This window comes from Carassius gibelio, chromosome B21, assembly GCF_023724105.1.
Source record: "Carassius gibelio isolate Cgi1373 ecotype wild population from Czech Republic chromosome B21, carGib1.2-hapl.c, whole genome shotgun sequence".
Taxonomy (NCBI): Eukaryota; Metazoa; Chordata; class Actinopteri; order Cypriniformes; family Cyprinidae; genus Carassius; species Carassius gibelio.
The window spans coordinates 12257152-12279067 of NC_068416.1; the positions used below are offsets into that span (position 1 = coordinate 12257152).

At 38.1% G+C, this 21916-nt stretch overlaps 1 protein-coding gene across 1 annotated transcript; it reads right to left on the minus strand.

Annotated features, from left to right (window-relative positions):
- Nucleotides 1-14179: 14179 nt before the first annotated feature.
- On the minus strand, nucleotides 14180-16162 carry adra2db (adrenergic, alpha-2D-, receptor b). Its single transcript, XM_052588663.1, has one exon. It carries the CDS (start codon nucleotides 16010-16012, stop codon nucleotides 14633-14635), a length of 1380 nt encoding a protein of 459 aa, XP_052444623.1. The 5' UTR covers nucleotides 16013-16162; the 3' UTR covers nucleotides 14180-14632.
- Nucleotides 16163-21916: the final 5754 nt, after the last annotated feature.

Sequence of the window (21916 nt, forward strand, 5' to 3'; positions counted from 1 at the left end):
ACCCCCAGACTGATGGCCTCGTAGAGAGATTTAACCAGACCCTCAAGCAAATGCTCAGACGTGTGGCGGCGGAGGACAAGCGGGATTGGGACCTCATGATCCCCTACGTGCTCTTCGGGATCCGCGAAGTTCCCCAGGCCTCAACTGGCTTCACCCCCTTCGAGCTCCTGTTTGGCCGTCAACCCCGGGGCCTCTTGGACGTGGCCCGGGAAGCGTGGGAGCAGCAGCCGGCCCCGCATCGTACCGTCATCGAACATGTCCGGCAAATGAGGGAACGGATCGACCGAGTGATGCCGTTAGTCCGGGAACACCTCACCAGGGCCCAACAAGCGCAGCAACGTCATTATGACCGGACAGCCCAGCCACGGGAGTTCCAACCGGGAGACCGCGTCATGGTCCTGGTCCCCAGCTCCGCCTGCAAATTTCTGGCCTCCTGGAAGGGGCCCTACTCGGTCGTCGAGAGGGTTGGACCGGTCACTTACCGCCTGAGACAGCCGGGACGACGGCAGGCGGAGCAACTCTACCACGTCAACCTCCTAAAGAAATGGGTGGGGACCCGGGACCAAGTAGCTGCCCTAAGCCTCACCGAGCCCGTGGTTGTGGATATCAACCCCCACCTTTCGGCTGCCCAGAAGACGGAGCTGCAGCACCTGGTCAGTCAGTTCCAGGATGTGTTCTCCTCTCAGCCCGGGCAGACCAACGTGCTTCAACACCATATCCGGACGCCCCCAGGAGTCGTCGTTAGGCAACGGCCCTACCGAGTCCCGGAGGCTCGTCGGCAGGCTATTGAGGAAGAGGTCCAACAGATGCTAAAGTTGGGGGTAATAGAACCATCCCGGAGTCCGTGGTCCAGCCCCATTGTGATGGTCCCAAAGCCGGATGGCACCCTCCGCTTTTGTAACGACTTCCGCCGCCTGAACGAAGTCTCCGAATTCGACGGGTACCCCATGCCTCGGGTGGACGAACTGCTGGACCGGCTAGGAAGGGCCCGGTATATCAGCACCCTAGACCTAACCAAGGGCTATTGGCAGGTACCGTTCTCCGAGGCCGCCAAGCCGAAAACCGCCTTCTCCACCCCCAGTGGCCACTGGCAGTACCGGATCCTTCCCTTCGGCCTACATGGGGCCCCCGCGACGTTCCAGCGGATGATGGACATCCTCCTGCGGCCTCACCAAGCTTACGCGGCCGCCTACCTGGATGACGTCGTGGTCCACTCCGAGGCGTGGGATGAACATCTGGATCGTCTGCGGAGGGTGCTCTCGGAGCTCCGGCGGGCTGGACTTACCGCCAACCCCGAAAATGCCACCTAGCCCTCTCTGAGGCCAAGTACCTGGGCTATCAAGTCGGCCGAGGACTCATCCGGCCGCAAGACAAGAAAGTTGAGGCCATCCACGCCGCACCAAGACCGGAGACAAAGACCCAGGTACGAGCCTTCTTGGGGTTGGCGGGTTATTATCGTTGTTTTATCCCCAACTTCTCCTCTTTAGCCGCCCCCCTGACAGACCTGACCAGGAAGGGGCAGCCGGAGAAAGTATGCTGGACCCCGTCGGCGGAAGAAGCCTTCTCCCAGGTGAAAGCAGCACTCACGTCCTCGCCGGTACTCCGCGCCCCGGACTTTAGCTGCCCCTTCCTGCTGCAGACGGATGCTTCCGACACAGGACTAGGAGCGGTCCTCTCCCAAATTCAGGAAGGTGAGGAGCATCCGATCATCTACATCAGCAGGAAGCTGTCCCCCGCCGAGAGGAAATACGCCGCTGTGGAGAAGGAAGCCCTGGCCATCAGGTGGGCAGTCCTGGAGCTCCGGTACTACCTCCTGGGCCGCAAGTTCACCCTGGTAACCGACCACGCGCCCCTACAGTGGATGGCCCGCGCCAAGGACACCAACGCCAGGGTGACTCGCTGGTTCCTAGCGCTCCAGGACTTCCACTTCGAAGTCCGCCATCGAGCTGGGGCCGCCAACGCGAACGCCGATGGCCTCTCCCGGATCTGGACAGCTTATGCAGGTCTGTCAGGGGTCATTCCCCACCCTCCCCTAATCTCACCCCTACTTTCTACATGTCTTCGCAGGACCAGAACGACGCTTAGGGGGGGGGGATGTGACGAGCACTCCCAGAGGAATCAGCGTCGCCCTGGAAACCAAACCAAAACACCTGCACGTCCTCGTCACCGGCTGATCGGTCACAGCTGCTCCCCATCAGCCAGCACATTGAAAAGCAGCACATCTTGCACTGAGAAGAGGTTCTCAAACAGAACGCGAAGCTGGACTAACCCCTCTCTCCTATCCCCACAGAAAGCAGCGAGTGACCGACAGCCCACACCCTTTGGAGCACGTCTGGACACCCACTTTCCCCTTGATTGGCACAGAGGAGCACGGAGAGCACACGGGGAGCACCAACCAGCGGAAAGCAGATCAGGACACTTCACCAGGCACCCTTCACTTTTCAATAAACCCACCCTCCGGGGCTTTTGATTTCACGTACCTCTTGTCGAGTGGTTCTTCACCCCGTGACAATATATATATATATATATATATATATATATACATATATATATATATGTATATATATATACATATATATATGTATATATATATATATATATATATATATATATATATATATATATATATATATATATACATATATATATGTATATATATATATATATATATATATATATACATATATACGTATATATATATATATATATATATATATATATATATATATATATATATATATATATATATAGTAACATTTTAAAACAAAATTGCTTCACTGTTTCTTTTTTTTATGAATTAAAATAAAACATTGTGTTTCAAAAATTCAAACAGTTAAAGCATTTACATCAGACATTAAGACTTATGGATGGTTTCATAATCTTGACAATTTTGACTATACCCCTTAGAAATATTTCAGACAATTATTTGTGAAATTGAAAACTTGGTCACACTTTATTTTAATGTCCAGCTCTCGCTATAAAAACAAACCATTCACTAAGACTTTTGCCTCAATAAACTAATTTACTGCTTATTTATAGTTAGTTAGGTAGTTGTTAAGTATGGGTATTAAGTTAAGTTTAGGGCTGTAAAATATGGTTATGCACAATATGTGCTTTTGTAAGTATAAACCGCCAATATATTATTAATAGGAATGGTAATAAGCATCTAGTTAATAGTGAAAATTGGTTCCTATACTAAAGTGTTAATGAAAACTTAATTGAATGAAGATTATATTAAAGTAATGCATTGCATTTCCAGTGTATTTCTAACTAAATTAATAAATCCACACCCAAAATAATGAGCATCACGTCATTGACCCATTTACATATGCTGGGCTGATTTAGTGGTCTCTCTGCAACCAGCACTGACACAACACCTTCCTTTGATGATAGCACGGATGTACTGTTCTCAGTCATGTCGCCCTCATATTAAATAAGCAAAGATGCGTTTCTTTTTCATAAAAGGACACAGTGAGCTGATCTCATTTAGCCTTGAATGACTCAGCAGCATCAAAATTAAAACGAACCACAGAAACTGTTTTTTTTTTTTTTTGCTGAGGCTAAAGCAGTTGTCCACAGGCAATGGCTTAACTAATTAAGCTTCTCCAACTTTGCAGTGACAGTCTTTATGAGCATTTTTCTTTAGCAACTCATTTAATCTAGAGCATTTCGTCGCCACTCAAAATAGCTGTGAGGGGGTGGATGGCTGCTCATGTTTAACTACTGTGGTTAAGAGAACGTCTGAGTTATTGTGGGGAGTTGGACACAAATTAAAATGTTTTCTGGCAATTTATCAGATTCAAGGTGTTTTGATGGACAGAAGGCACAACAATTGCCGTCAGTTATGCCAAGGTTTTTGAAAACAGATTTATACTTGACTGCCCAGGTTTAGGTTTTTATTCCTCCAATGATCCATGTCACTTTCCTAGACTCGATAACTCACACAGATAAAGAATGACAGAGCTCTTGACTGAACTGTTGACTGCTAATATGATTTGTGGTATTCTAGCATTTGCTCCTTGACTAAACCAACTTTGTGTGCTAAAGGGGTCATATGATGCGATTTAAATGTTTCCTTTCTCTTTGGAGTGTTATAAGCTCTTGGTGCATAAAGAAAATCTGTAAAGTTGCAAAGACTAAAGTCTAAAATCTATAGAGATATTCTCTATAGAAGTTAAGAGTCAACCACTCTTACCTAAAATGGCTCGTTCCAACATGCCCCCACGTCTATGTCATGATGTGGGAAGATTTGCATAATGCCGCACAAATGTTCACACAAAGAAAGAAGGCGTAACTTTTATTCTCGCTGTTGCTGCTGGTGCCATGTTGTGGAGATGCTGTGTGTTTCGTTGTGAAAGACAAAATACTTTATTTGGCCATCCAAAAGAGGGCACAACTAGAAATCAGTGGTTAAATTGTATTTACAACACTGTTCCACAACAGTTCAACCCAAATATTCAGATGTGTGCAGCGCATCTTACAGAGGACTGTTTCCTGTGAAAGTAGCCTACAATGACGGTGTCTGTTTCTATAAAGTGGGACAATTCTTTTTTTTTCATGGACAGTCTGATGCTTTTGACACACAGTCTTTAAGTACGTTTTCATATGAAAGAATTTTCCACTGATTATTCAAATTCCAGTTTTGAGAAGTGTAGAGTAACTGTTAGTGCTTGTTGTTTGTCGTTTCTCTGTAATTATCAGTAATTATGTAGTAATTAATAATTAGTAATTATGTCCCCACTGGATTCAACATATGCATCGTTTGAAATGTTTTATTTTTTTTGGTTTTGTCTCATTGTGCTGGGGCATATGGCATTAGAGTGTAAAGGGGCATAACATTTCCGTCATACACTTGAAGCAAATACACAAAATAATGTTCTTTTTAACGTCATATGGCCCCTTCAGTATTAGCATACATACAGTATGTGTTTCAAATGAATAAATACGGAGCATAAGTTTTGATAAAAAGGAATATTTCATTCAAAAATTCAATTTTGAGGATGAGTTTCATTACCGGACAGATTTGGAGAAATTTACCATTACATCACTTGCTCAACAATGGATCATCTGCAGTGAATGCTTTTTGATCAATCAAAAAGCATTTTGATGAATTATTTTGATGAAGTCAAAACAGAGCTATCAATATTTTTAAAATAATTAACCACAGTTATAAAGTTCAATGAAAAGCATCTATTTGAAAAGGATTTTTTTGTATTATTACAAATGTCTTTACTGATGCATTTGGTCAGTTTAATGAATCTTTGCTGAACAAAGAAATTAAGCAGAAAATGTATAATAATAATAATTAACAATGTCAAAATTTGTGAGCATAAGAGACATCCAAAAATTATTATTCCAGACTTTTTATATATTTATACATAAAAAAACATAACTTGCAATGCCTTTGTTTGTGTCTCAAATTGTGTACAGTTGCTATTTTGTGACATTTAAATTAAAATTTTGACATTTCCATCCTTCTATTTTCCAAACCACTTGTCCTATATAGGGTGGTGCAGATGCTATCCATTTCCCAGCTGTAGGCAGGGGAACAACCAAGTTCGGTAGAGAGTTCACCCTCAACCCTAATCAAACACACCTGAACAAGCTCATCAATGTCTTCAGGATTGCTAAGGCTACATGCAGGTGAGGCTTTTTTTCAGAGTTGGAGCTGAACTCTGGGTTCTCTAGGACCGAATTTGCCTACCCCTGACCTAGACGGATAGCCAAATTAAAACATATTTCCATTTAAATGAACTATTTCTGTATCAATTTTACCGAAGCACTAAGGGGGCAGAGGTTGCATTCAGAAGCCGCTCCTACATCAAAGGCCTTTAGAGAAGTGTCTTGCATGTGGCGACAAATCATTGTGTCTTCTAAATTGTTTCCCTCTTCATTCAAACACAGATGTGCATATGGGTCTGTTCATCATAAGCAGTTTGAGGTTTCATTGGAGATGTGTTGTCCTGCAAGCCAACTATATTATTTATGTTGCTGATAAAAATTTCAGATGCATAGAAGCCGCAGGGTTTTTTTTGCTTTCAATGCATAAAGACTTGAGGGAAGTTCAGCGTCTCTTCTTCTCTTTGGTTTTGTCTCTTTTCTCATATTCTCTCTGGTTTCGTTTCAAAACATACTCTGCATACCTCAACCTCGACTGTCTACATACACAGCTGTCTTTTATGTGAGCATCCTAACTGATATGAAGCCTCAGAAGTGAGTTATTTGAAATTCATAGCAACAAAAAGCATGTGTTAAGGTGTTTGACTCACTATTGATATTAATTTATTTTTTACATTTATGTTTAAAGTCCCACAATCCGTTCTGGGATTGCCTTCTCCACAAAGGATAAAATGATGGCTGCTGTAGAATTTGCCCAAAATAATGCTGCACACTTTTTGGAGCAACATTTGCCTAAGTCATAAAAAAATGTATCATGCTGGGTTTTAGAATAGAGCCTCTCTATGTCTGTCAGTCTGTCTCTGTCCTTTGCTGTCTCTCTCTTCATGCTTTTTAGAGCGAGTAGCATTTATTTTGTTTTGATCTCACTCTTTCCCTCTTTTGTTGTGTCCCACCGGGCTGTTCTGATTTTCTCTATGTGCCAGCTGTGCCCCAAAAATCTGATTTAAATGATGACCAGTAGAGATTACTTCCACTGATATGTTTTCATGGTTGTGTTAGTTTCTACTTTTGGGGTATAAAGCATTGGTTAGGTAAATTGTAACCCCAAAACGGTTATCATGAACAGCAGGGCAAAGAATAACTGCTAAATGAACTTGTTACTTGTTGCTGGTCCCCAATGACTTCCATACTATTAAAAAAATAGGTAACACTTTAGTATAGGGTCCAATTCACACTAATAAGTAGTTGCTTATTAGCATGTCTATTATTAACACATTGGCTGTTTATTAGTGCTACATATAATGCATGACATCCATAATCCTACCCAATATCCTAAACTTCACAACTACCTTATAAATGTTTAGTTAATAGTGAGAATTGGATCCTAAAATAAAGTGTGACCAAAAAATACTATGAAAGTCAGTGATTGCCAACAACTATATGGCTGGCAACATTCTCCAAAATATCTACTTTTAGGTTCAACAGAAGAAAGAAATTTATAAATGTCATGATCAGTCAATGATAACAGAATTTTCATTTTTGGGTGAACTCTCTCTTTAATCTATGAAAGACAAATGAATTAATTGAGTGCTGAGTGCTTGTAACAAGTTAAAACGTTTTGTAGTTTTTTGTTTTCAGTGCTATGTATTTTATACATTTATATATATATATATATATATATATATATATATATATATATATATGTATAATGTTTGTGCATGTATATATATATATATGCACAAACATTATACATTAGTATATAACCATATGGTCCATATATGTATTGAAAAATATGGAAATGTTATATTTTCCAGTTATTACCATATATTTGTGTTTGAGTGTGCCTTAAGCGAAATATTTATTCAGAAAGGCATGTATGATGGCTTAAAGAATAGTAAACGCTATTCTTTATCACTATTTAAATAATATGAATATCCTAGAATCGCCCCTGATGGAAAGCTTATTTTTATTTGTATTTCATTATTATTAATATATAAATTAGTTAGAATTATTATTTCTGTGTATAAATTATAAAAGGCATTTTTGTTATACAGAAAGAATATCTGGGATAATGCATCTAAAAACATGCTGTTCATTTTGTTTCAATACATTCTTCTAATGGCTCACTGACAGTTAGATTTAGTGTGAAACTTAATGCTTACATTTTTCAAAAAGAAATTCGCCTATTTGTGTTTCCATAGGAATGTTCAAAATTACCACAAAATCACTGCTTCATAAAATGTCTAAAGTAACGACACGTGACCATGCATAAGAACATGTTTTTAAGTGCACATCCAAACGGGTCTTTTTCAAACCTTCAAAAGAGGAAATTAACTTGTTCTAAAATGTTCTCAAATGAAGACTTGTAAGCATCATTACATGTTGTCAAGCAGTGCTATTAAACCAGTCACTTCCTGTGCATACATTACGCCGTCTTGCATCACTCTGCAGCCACCGCATTCATTCCTTACATCTGTGTCTCAAAGCTTGAGGATATCAGAGACACTCCAATATAATCGTGACACTTCCTCAGAAATCTTAAAGGACAAGAACAGAGGAATTACTCAAGATGCAAATTTGCTGATGCCTGATTCCTTTAAAGAATAAAACAAGAGGACAGAGAAAAGACACTTTCTGTTTTAATAAGGTTCCATGTGCTTCTGTGCATAGGTTATCTCCAGCAGATGGTATTTTTTTCCACCTAACTCATTCCCCAGTGATGGATCTGAGGCTGAGAAGAGCTCCGAGACTTTAGAAGCTTCCCCAGCTACTCAGAATACCTTATTACCAGAGAGCAGAATATGAAATATATGCTGGTGGAAAAAATTTGAAACTGAAGCTATATTCTCTGGCTTACTTTCTCATAATCATTGTGTTAAGCAATTGTATCTTCAAGAATTATGAGTATTAATAAAGATCTCTATGTGATATGAGTGAATTCATCTGCAGCACAACATGCAAAAAATTTTAGGCATAGGATGATGAGCTATGATTTTCTGTGGGCCTTTTTATGATGTCTTAAGGAACTCTTTTAAGGAAGTTAATGGTGTTTACTTCTTTGTCAAACAGCTGACACCTGTGATAGGTGACCGCGGGGGTCTCTACAACGATAAATATACTCTGAATGAATATGCAAGTACATAAAGCGTTTCTTGATTTCACCCCTGAGAAATTCAAACATCAAACCCATTGACACTGGTGATTGCCCCATAGAGAATCCAGAGGAAAATTGCCTATTTAGCCATAAGTGGCACACTTCTGCTCAGGTAGTCCTCTCAACTTAAATAAAAGTTCATAAAAAACGTGTTCAAGTAATCCTGCTGATCACAACACAGGCTTTTAAATGGCTGCCTCACACCTGTTTTCTTCCCCATGCATTCACATGACACAATATCAACCCACTTCAACTTAAAACTTTGTTTAATTGCTTCCCTACACCCTTATGAAACAAAAATATATTGCAGTATATTGGAAAATATTGTGTAAAATATTAGGCATATATACTTATACTTATATATATATATATTTATTTTTTCCAATATATTGCAATATATTGAAAGCGGCAATCATTTGTATATTTTGCAATATATTATATAATATATGTATCATCAATATATTATTAAACGTATTCAAATATATAAAATTTTAGAAAATAAAAAGGGAAAATAATATATTACAATATATCACAATATATTTTAAGAAATATATTGGTAAACATATTTTCCTTTCGTAAGGGCAAACAGAAGTAAACTCAAAATCATTCCATTTACTATTTGAACTTCATATTGAATGCTCAAAAAAGATATAAAGAAAATAGCCTATCATACTAACTGGCATCAATATCCACATATTAACTTATAAAGATAATACTCTAAAGCTAAAAGCTAAATAGTCTATTACAATGTACACAATAATCCGTCTTGCAACAAGATGACCACTGCAACAAAATAACAGTAATATTAATTTTGTAGTCTTCATTTTTCACTAAAATTAAGATGCAGGGTGGCACCAGTTGTGTTTCTATAAAATGAGAGTCTGCAGGATATAAAACATTAAAGTGCTGGCAGTTTTATTTCCCCGTATGAGTAGATTGATCAATATACTGTATATAATATTTTTTTGTATTTTACATTTTCTCTGTCCAAAGTGAGGTTAAAGTATCGAATGTGCACTTCAAAATCATCTCATCAGCTTTTTTGCTGTTTTCTAATCGTATAAATTCTAACATACTTCTCTTTCGGCGTACTGTTTTTCGTGTACATGTAGTAGGGAAGAATTCGATTTCATCAGTTACTTTCTTCATGAGTGAGTCATTTAAATCACTCATTCAACTGATTCGTTCAAAAACACGGATTCATTTAGAAATTAAAGAAGTGAATAACTGCATCTGACATGACACACTGTCTCAATAGAAACTGCATTTTATTTACTTTCTGACTGTTAAACAGTTATATTTTGTAGAGTATGTGTGTGTAAAATTAATGAAATTCAGACTGAATTTGAATGATGTCACTGTTACGTGATACAACATGAGCTTCATCGCTTCACTGCCATTAAACACCTCTCCTGTGGCCTCATGGGATAGTAAGGACCTTTCCTAATACCCACATATCTTGGTCACTTGAAAGTGAGTGCAAGTGACAGGAAGTGTGCAAGGCTAGTTCAAAGCTCAGTGCCTTTAATGCACACTAAATCCACACCATCTCTAATTCAGATTGGTAGTGGTAGGCTATCTGTGGCTATAAGTGCATCATGTAATGCATCATATTGAGGAACTCCGACGCCTTGAAATTGCGAGATCTCGAGGACAACCTTGCAGTGGAAATTCATTTAATTTGTGTAAAACGTAAATTGTTGTACATTTCATTGGTAAGGAGATATGTACATTTTGTAAAACATTTGCAGCTGCTTTTATCACTTAATTAAAAGCACCAACAATTCAATTGTGCCATGCATAGGGACTACTGAACAGGAATTTGAAGATTTATTTTAAAGTGTGAATATTAAACGTACAGAATGTGTAAATAAAGCTCTGTAAAAACTTAGATTTTTACAACATGTTTTAAATATCTCATGGAACGTTCTACACACCCCATTGAACATTCTGACCAAATACAGAGAATCTGTGATATAAGTAGACGGTAAGTGCAAAGATTGCAAGTGTGTGTGGGTATTGGGATGAGCCCAAAAGTGTCCATTGTATGTAGTAAGTCATATGGATTTTTTTTTTTTTTTTTTTTTTTTTTTTTGCTTGCTGTTTTATGAATACCATGAATCCGGAATTGCGTTCCAGTTTATTTATTTATTTATTTATTTTGGTCTTCATGACCATTTACAAATAAGGTTCCATTTGTTAACATTACTTAACATGAACCAACAATGAAACAATTCTTATGTTAGTTAATGCATTAACGAACATTAATTAATTCGACAGTTCTGCATGTAAATCATCATGCAACTTTTTTAAAATAATTTTTCAAAATCCAGAAACCTTCTTAAGTAAGATTTCAAATAGATTTTTTAATGTGATCTCAGACTTTAGACTCCACCATACATAATGCAATTATTTCTTTAAGCCTAACACTTTGTTGTCATATGACAAAAATGCTAAAGCATCTGTTCTGTCTAATTGTCTAATTAGTTGTTTTGCTCTGAGGTCGCACACATTCCTGTGAGGACTGAGTGCTTCATCTTCACATCACTTCCCTCTGTGCTGTGGTACACAATGCCGCCCCTCATCAGATTAGCGTGTGCTGGAGCTGCTGCCGCCCGCCCCTGGCTTCCCCCGATCTGACCCCATTCCATCTCTCACAGGGAAAGCAGGACTCTCATGTGATTTCTTTCTCTCATTTTTCTAACAGTCATCAATGTGTATGCAAAGTGGACGCCTCCCTGCTTTTAGTCACTTGAGCTCTGTTCGGTTTTTCTTTTTTCTTTTCAGTCTGGACAACAACCGACTGCAATTACAGTTCTCGGAAAGATGTATTAAGCATCTCGCTTGAGTCCTGATGGGGAGCTCTGCCGAATGCAGTTTCTAAGCATGTCCCGAAGCAAGATATTACATATCTTTTGATGGTTTAACCATCCAAAAATGACAAGAAGATCTAAAACTGCCGTTTAGAGGCTTGTAAACAGTGTGTCCACCACAACATCACACTATTTGTTGTGAAACGGCTGCGTCCTCTATGTTGGGTGGGTCAAGAGCAGAACACAGCAGACATGATGGGCAAATATTTCCTCAGAGGGAATCCGTCCTCGCTTTTTGCTATGCTCTTTCATTCTCTTTGATGTGTGTCTCCGGTCATTGGACATGATGTATCTGTTCTCAGAAGCCGATTTCAGAGATGGAAGTTTTTCAATAGCTTTCAAGTAGGAGAGCGAGATTGCCTTAGATATAACTGTGTACCAGTTTTGTCAGCTCTCTTATTAAGGCTCCAGGTTTCAGAACAGAACAGGGCAGAATTACTGAATCTGTTTGTACAGTGTAGCCATAAAAACTGGAGCCGAATGTGTAATGTGGTCCCTGAACTTGAAAAACTGTTGTTTCATAATCAGGCACAGTACGCATCAGATAACTAAAAACAAATCACAACAGGATCATTGTGTCACATTTTTCACACATCCTCCAGCATGGGGGTCTATTACCATCCAATGTTGCTAACATCAGCCCGAACATGCTCTCGTACTGTGAGAACATGACTAAACAAATGATGATTTTACACAATTTGGAAAATATCCCTAAAACGCCCTGTCGCTTGTGTCCCAGGCCCCTGTTGTCTTTTGATCCAGCCCTTAACTGAGATGTCGCATGAGTGCATAATAGACAGAATACTGTATTTATTTTATTAACATCATGGGCAGTTATGGTGAGAAACATCACAACACTGTTAAGATCTGGAACAACAGAGATTTGAGTATTAGCCAAAAAAGAACTAACAAACAAAATGATACATGAATCATTCTTATTTGACTCAGACTTGCCAGCTGACAGAATGAGATCTATCATATAATCTATGATTTTAAAGATGATTTGAATAAGTTACTCTGTGTAACTGTTCAGTTCAGCTGAGATGTAAATGCTCTGGCCATTTTATTATAGAATTATAGTGGTATTAACATATACATGACATTTCAATGAGGGTAATCAAATTTAGACTTTATATCTAGTTATTCTTGCCATCTTATGCAGCATTTGACTGATGTAGTTAATTTAACATCATCATATTGGGAGGAAAATATTGCATGTGTTTAAAGCCAAATTCACCAGCAGGTTTCCTTTGAAGCCCATCAGGACCGAGGACAGCGGCAAGGATTCAGGTCTGCACTGTCGTCACATGACTGGAAAACATGCGCTTCTAATGAGCTAACAGTTGCAATCTTCTTTCTGGTAACTGATAATAAAAAATTCTGAGATGCTAACAGTTAAATGTTTGTTTCATAAATACCAGTCAGATCAAAAACTTTATAAAAATTTCACATGTGAATGTCTTTGTACACTGAAGCAATTTAATGAAAGAGTCTGTCATATCTAAACTATTTTGATCCAGTTTTGAAATATTTTGAACATGTGCTCGTATAGATAATACATAATTAAAGTGGTCTGCCACATCACGTGTGGTCTTTGAAGGAGCTTTCACATGTGACCATGTAACCTGCCCATGTTTATTTGAGGAAATAAAGATTCTGCATAAAGAAATCCTTAGAGATCCCATATATACCGAGCACACAGACAAACTGATACACAGTTAAACAAGCAGTTTACATGCACACACATGCCAACACATACATTATATATGGGTCAATGATGTGACACTAAGTTTTGTCAGGATCCATTAAATTATTCTAAAATGCAATTCCTACATCAGCATCTGTTCTATGATAAAATGTTGTTACTTTCTTAATTAGAAGTCACATTCGTGTGGGGAAAAAATTAAAAGAAAAAGGAAAACATGTAAAAGGTGTAACCAGCTGGAGATTGTAAAGAAGAAAAAAAAAACTTCTTAAAATAACTGCTTAAATTCTAGAAAAAAAGAAGATAAGTTGCCATATCTTTCATTACAAAACAAGCATGTCAGCAGTTTTTTTTTTTTTTTTATCAGACCAAATCAAAGTCATTGTGGTGTAACCAACATGCTGAAAGACATTTTGTTTTCATGTGACAAGAAAACCATAAAACTCTTATTAATGTGTGTCAAGTTGATTTGTTTAGGTCAAATGAGGTCAATCTGAAACTTGATATTCATATAAGTGAAGGTTTTTTTTAAAATATTTGTATATATAACTAATTTATCTACATTTATTCAACAAGCAAGAAAATAAATGAGTAGGTTTTAAAACAAAAAAAAAAGCAAAAATGTACTTCACGTGGTATAAACTAATGAATAAAAAATGTTTCTTCAAATAACTGAATCAAAGTGTATATATATATATATATATATATATATATATATATATATATATATATATATATATATATATATATATATATATATATATATATATATATATACTGAATAAATTAGGTTTCCATTGATGTATGGTTGTTAGGATAGGACAATATTTGGCCGAGATACAGTTATTTGAAAATCTGGAATCTGAGGGAGCAAAAAATCTAAATACTGAGAAAATCACCTTTAAAGTTGTCCAAATGAAGTTTTGATACATTTACTGTAGTAAACATATAAAATATCTTAATGGAACCTGATCTGTATTTAATACCCTAATGATATTTGGCTTTAAAAATCTTAAATTGTTACCCACACAGTTTATTTTTGGCTATTGCTACAAACATATCTGTGCTACTCATGACTAGTTTTGTGGTCCAGGGTCACATATCAGGTTACACCAAGAAAACTACATTTAAGGGTAAGATCAGGCAGAAATAGCACTTTAACGTAACAACGTTTACAGTGTATTATATTATATTTTCAAAAGAATCCCCCTTTTTATCATCTCTTGACACTCTATGACACTCTTTTATTTGTCATTGACCCATATACATATGTGTGTGCATTTACGCGCGTGTAGAGTGCTGACACATTATCTTCTTGAAAGCTTTTCTAAAGTCTCTATTGAAAATGGTATAAATGATGGGGTTCACAGAGCTGTTGCAGTAACCAATCCAGAAAAAGAGATTGAATAGAGAATCCGGTATTGTGCAACTTTCTCGGCATATGGCATGAAGGCTGTAGGTGAAGAAAAAAGGAAACCAGCAGAGCACGAACACCCCCATAACCACTGCCAGCACGAAGGTGAAGCGCTTCTCTCGCATCTGTGCCAGTTTGGACTTGGACAAAGACAGCTGACGCGCCTTCGGTTCCTGATCGAGCTCCGACGCGCGGCTACACGCCCATGACAGCCGTCCGTTTAGCTTTGGACACGTTTGTGCCCCTTCCACCTTCCTGCTCTTGGCGAAGCGAGAGTTTCTTTGTCTGTTGGAGACGCTGCTCTCCTCCAGATCGATGTCGTCGAGTTCGCCTTTGCGCTCTCGGCTGCCTGAGCTGTGGCTGCTGGGGCTCTCCGTCTCAGTCTTGCCTTTACGCACGAAGCAGGTCTCCGATTGCGATGGTTGTCGCTCCATCCCGTTCTTAGCCACGAACACGGTGGTCGCGCGCTGTTTAGCCACCCTATAGATCTTGCAGTACACCAAAATCATGATGAGACCAGGCGCAAAAAACGAAACCATGCAGGAGGAGAGGATGTACCAGGTCTCGTTGTTCAGCAAGCACTCTAGCTCGTCGTGCTTGGTCATGAGAAGCGGTGGGAAGGAAATCACAGCCGAGATGACCCACACCACCGTGATCATGAACTTTATTCTCCGCGGGGTTCTCTTTAGGTTGTAGCTGACCGCTTTGGTGACCGACCAGTAGCGGTCCAAACTTATGGCGCAGAGGTGCACAATGGATGACGTGCAGAAGAGCACGTCCAAAGCCAGGTAGAAGGCACACCAGGTGCTTCCAAAGTACCAGTAGCCCATCACTTCATTGGCTAGGGAGAATGGAATAACCAAAGTGGCCACCAAAATATCAGCAGACGCCAAAGAAACCAGAAAGAGGTTCTGTGGCGCACGCAGCGCGCGGCTGGTGAAAACGGCCACCACCACTAATACGTTCCCCACAATGGTCACCAAGATGATCACGGTGACCACGAGAATGATGAGCACCGCCGCGTACTGTGAATGCGGAGGAGGTCTCGGCGCGCTTGTGCCATTAGTATCCGCGGATGAGTTCAGCGAGGGGAATGGGACAGTAGTTAAATCCATTCTGGGTACCTTTGACGCTGATCCCCCATTTCCAGGTGTACTCTCATCCAAAACGCGCTTCGACTTTAAACTTGTAGCATCCAGTCTGAAGCGCTGCGCGATCCGCCAAACACTCCACGCCAAACGTATCATACCAAAGATGGGGTGCTAACTTTTAAAACTCCCTCATGATCTGAATATCTTTCATCAGTTTCACCTGCCGTTTTGATGTGGCAGTGGTGAACCACACAGTGCCAAGACATGTTTAGTTTCCTCTAGAAGCGCGCGGGGAGAGGCGGCAGGGTGTTGGTGTTGCTCGCTCCAGCTCGTCGCGCTTAACACATATGGGAGTGTTTGTGCCCGTTTCTCTGCTCCTTTCTCTCTCTCTTTACGAGACGGGGGTGGACTGCGAAACTACACCAGCTCTTGAAGTGTGATTAATTAGCAATAAAGCGCTGCAAAATCCATAGGTAGTCGCATGTTATAATAACTTTAATTAATCAGTCATGAATGTGCATGGCATGTATTAATCAAAGTTTTCATTACACAGTAATCTGTTAAGAATTACATGATGATGTTTATAATTAGAGTTTATGGTAAGGAACTGGCAGCTGTGGTTGTCTGAACATTAGCCTACTATAATATTACAAACAATTTGAGAATACTTAAATGTATCCAACATAAAAACATTTATTGCTTTCATTTTTGATAATATTAAGTAATCTGATAGCAACGTGCTATCTATTAGTTTAACTAGTAAACACACACAAAAAAACACCTCATTAGATTCTTGATTATGTCAAACAACAGTGACTAGCATTTTATAATTTCCAATGGCAATATTTATAACACTTCTATGTAATGTACATTTAATAACTGATAATACATTTAATAAATACCAATACATTTTAATAATTATGCTTTTTTTTTTCCTTACTATGTTATGACCTCAAAATGCTTTTATCATAATGCATGACTTGTATATACAGTAATAGATTTTCACTTTTGCATCTCATAACCAGCTTAATACGTATGGCTTTTCTGATGTAGTAAACTTGCTAGGTAAATCACCTGGTACACCAATGTGTGTTTGAGACCCGTGAAGTCATAACAAAAGACAAAAAACTTGTTAAAAGCAAGCTAAAATTGCAAGGTTGCATGAACATTAACCTTCTAGAAACACTCAGCAGACATTTAATTTCCTATAGCTGCCACGGAATGTACAACAAACAACATAATGAACATTGGCAGGTTCACTTTCAGTTGTTTTGGATCAAACTGAATGTACTTTTTGCCCTACTCACTTAGACATTTCAAGTGTTTTGAAATGTCCAAAAAGGAACATAATATAATTTTACAGAAATGTCACCACAGGTACATTTTACAAGTGACCTTGGGTTGGAACTTAAAATGAGTAGTACACCAAAAAAAGAAAATGTTACCCTCAGGCCATCTAAGATGTAGATGAGTTTGTTTCTCTATCCGAAACAAATTTTGAGACATGTAACATTGCATCACTTGCTCACCAGTGGATCCTCTGCAGTGAATGGGTGCCGTCACCATAAGAGTCCAAACAGCTGATACAACATAACAAATCAATCAAACACATTATAATTTAATTCAATTTTGTATTTAATTTTATTTGAGAATATTTTATTACACATTATCTTTTACCATATATGGGTATGTAACCTATACGGATGACCGATTATCAGGTATTTATAGTAGAATACATACATTTTCTGTTATAATTACTTCCATTTTTCACAACATGTAATCACTTGACAGCTCCCGCTGAAGTCAATTAGTCTCTAAAGTAATTCCCAGTGTGAAGTGATAAATGCTATATATATATTATGCCACATGCTTGCACTTTGGAGTAATGTGATGCTTCATTTTGCCCCACATGCTTAAGCAGCAAATATCCTCATTTATTTTTAGAGAAGAGATTGTTAACTTGCTATACAATTATTAGGCCGGTAATTCTAGTGAATATACTCATCGAAAGAGGTGTAGAGATTCATTGACTACTATCAGAAATTAGCAAATTAGGTGGAATTTAAAATGTCAGTAACCAATTAATAATGAGAAACAGAGCAGAATCCTAAATATTTCTTCATTTCATGTCACACATACATTTTTCATGTCACACAAACATTTAGTTTAATTCCAGATTTCAATTTATTTTTGAATCCCAGCTTTTCATTGTCATTTCAGAGCTCTGAGCCCCATTTTATGTTCAGGTCAGATGTTTTCAGTGAGAATGCTTTCGAAGTATGCACTGAGGACCTGATGATGACAGTGTGTTTTCTTCCCCAAAGGAAGTGCTGTAAGTCTGTGCATTCTAAATGCAAATGGTAAATAACGAAAACCTGAAAGTTTGACTCAACTTTCAACTTGTTGAGGGAAAGAAACAGTTTGAGGACATTGGTTTTCATTTATGTGAATGTTATTATAAATGACACCAAATCTTTGTTCCAAAATGGTACACTGCCCCAATGCCTACTGATTTCTGATGTGGAACGCTCTGCATACACAAACAGCATTCAACTCACAAATGATTTCAATAGAGTTTGATGTTAACATGTTTCCAAGCTAACTGCACACTATTGGTAAGCATAAAAATAATCAGCAGTTGTGTATATTTCAGTAAGTATATTTCTAGTCAACATTACTCTTCACTTTTATACCGTCTTGGGATTATTATTATTATTTTGTCACTGAACATGTCACATTGCCTTTGAATTAGTCTACAATAAAATATCTTAATACCATAAAGCCCGACATAAGAAATAACAGTCAGATTTTCCCACCAGAATAGAGCGGTTTATTGAAAAGTGAGAAATTAAATATGAATTTTGCATATATGTTTTTCATATATATATATATATATATATATATATATATATATATATATATATATATATATATATATATATATATATATTGAGAATGGAGCTTTGAGAAGGGGAACACCTTTTTAAAAGTTTATTCAGATGCCTAAACTGAGCAAAATTATGCATTTTGATGCAGATGCTGATATTTATATGGCTTAAAGTAAGGTAAAATTGTCTATCCTTAATAAGATGATATTGAAATGTTTATACTCATTTTTTTATATTTAATGCTTAGTTTTATTGTGGGGAGCAAAACATATAATGTAATAAACGCTCTACATACACAAACAGCATTCAACTTACAAATGATTTCAATAGAGTTTGATGTTAACATGTTTCCAAGCTAACCAGTCCCAGTTTCCAGTCCCATCAGTGTTCATCTTTAAATACTAACAATAGAAAATATTTTACATTTAATTTATAAAATTCAGTAAAGATTTCACAGCTAATCTTTTTTTAATTATTATTATTATTGTTTTTTTTTTTTTTCCAATTATGCCAAAAGGCCATTCACTAAAAATAGTAAGCTATCAATCAGACGCCACAATGCATGTTGTAGATTGTAGGACAGCAAAGTTTTAATTTAGAGCCCTTTGAGATTTGCATTTGGATCATGATGAAGTAGGCTAAGGGTTAAAGGAAATGTTCAACCAAGAAAAGAAAATTCTGTCATCACCCTCATGTTGGTCCACACGCACACATTTCTAATAATTTCTCAGAAATGTTCTACAAAACATGTATAATTAAGATGCAGTTTTGTAAGACCTATGAATATTGCCTTTGCAGGTAGCTCACTAAAGCACATGAGAAGGCTCTGTGTGATGCTCTGAATTCTGTATTACTAATGTGAGCAATGAACTCACACTAGGTGTTTGCTAGGTAATCAACTGTTCTCTCTTTATAGCTCATTTAGGGCAAATGCTCTGGCTTCAAATTGCTGATTGATGCAATTACAAATTCACTTAAGCTCTCTTAATAGTAGTTTAGGGAAAAGTTCAATATCACGCAATATTACTATATACTTTGTGCTTGAAAAATCTGAAATGAACACTGGAGGTTCACAGATTAATGAGTGCAGTGCACTGGAATGTGTTGATCTCATTTGGTTGCTTTGTTCACACGAGTTAGTGTCTGCAATTATATCTAAGTCTAACAGATGTGTCAGTCCTGCTGCTTTCTGTGACAAGCTCAGATGTGTGGCAACTGTGCACTTTGCATGCTCTTTGCAAGGCTCACATGCATGCAATCATATAAAAGAGAACACACAGTTTTCCCCACGGTCAGCGGGTTATGATGGTTTATGAACTCAGGGATGCTGAACTCCCTCAATGTGGTTGTATTGACATGACGGGTTTACCAGCATCACAGCTGTAGCTTTCTATGACGCCATCGGCACTCACGGCTGGAGAAAAACAGATCCAGCACAAGGTTTTTAAAAACTGGTTTCTGCTCCAACATCCTTTGGTTTTTCACCTTGAGCTAGTGAGGCTCCTGACTTAAAGCTTCAAAGGGGGAGAAAAAAAATAAAACAAATATAAATCAAACCATGATTTAGTTGTTCATCTGCGTTAATTGTCAACCCTTGAAGTGCTGTTGGGATTTATCACTGTCTTTATTTCTTTTATCCAAGTCAAAGCAAAGATCTATAAATCATCTCAAATACTGTTGCTACGGCCCTGCTCACCGGAGGAGAGAATGTGGGGGTGTGAGTGTGAGAATTGAACAGGGAGAAACAACAAAGGAAAAAAACAACAACCCTGTTTACCTTGAATTATTAAATGAGATGCAGAAAAGAAAATCTGGACGATCAGGGCTGTCACAGCTTCATGTCAACGGTCGAAACGTGGCCCCTGTGACAAATTCCCATGCAGCTTGAAGGGATCCCCCAGGGCCCTCTCTGTTCATGATTCAGATCCACAGGCGGTTCCTTTCTTCCCGTTTGACTTACACATCCAGCTTCTTTGTTTTAAAAGAGAAACTGAGAGAAGGCAAAAAGAAAAAAAAATGTACTTGAGCAAACAACATTCTCAAATAGCCTTTCTTTTTTCCCTTGACCTTCAGTTCTTACTCATTAGAGATGGAAAATAATGACATCACAGACTCCTTTCCTACTGTGCTGAGATAATTATCAAGTGTTTGATTTATATAACCCGAGGCGTTCGATTTCTTGAAAGCGCTAATAATGCTGACACTTGCATGCTATTGAAAGCCATTCAATAGCTTTTGGCATTAAGCGTTAAGTCACTGCTCTGGAGAGCTTTCTGGCACACATCTGCACAGTCAGCGGAAGTGGGAGCGAGATGATTGAGAAACACAAGATGATAGAACATTTGACAAGCGCAACCCTTGCAATTCTCCGATAAGTGAATGCGGCAAAAGCATCTGTCAGATTTCGATGTGTACGCTGCTAAATGAGGATGCTGCTTAAAATGATGCCTTGGAATTTATGTAGGTGCTAATTGGATGATGTGGATTCAATTTTGGAATTTTGATCAATTATTTTAATTCATACCATTGCCATATTGCTTTATTCATGTTTTTAACAACGTTTTATTTTCCCAGACTAAGGACTTTCAATAAAATGTGTAAATTAATTTAAAAAAATATGAATGTTTACATGTGCATTGCTATAAATCGAATCAATCTAAATACAACAAATAAGATCCATACCGAAATGTATTGTGTAAATGCATAATACCCTATTTAAAATACATAAATGCAATGATAATTGCTTTATAATTTCCGCATTTCATCACACTGATTACTTTTTTATAGTGTATTGGTTACCAAGGAGACAAGCATGTCAGTGAAGTGCTTGAGATGAAATGTGAGACGTGTGATGTGTGAAGAAAACAAAGGAAACCCAAGGTTAATATCACATGAAGGAAATTACTATATATTGTGAGTCCTTTCCAATCAAGCGATAATTTTGTCAAATTATTTAAAGAGCGTGAAAACATTGTTTAATTGTGTGTATTTAGAGTGCATTACATGCTAGCTTTGAAATGACTCTTAGCAAGACAAAGGAGCTGGGGTTATGGGGATTGAAATGTGGTGGAAATTAGACAAAAAAAAAAAAATGGCATAATTCCTGCTTATTCCTTTTGTTTTGTATGTTCTTCGTTATCTTTAAAGGAATACTCACCCCCAAAATGAAAAT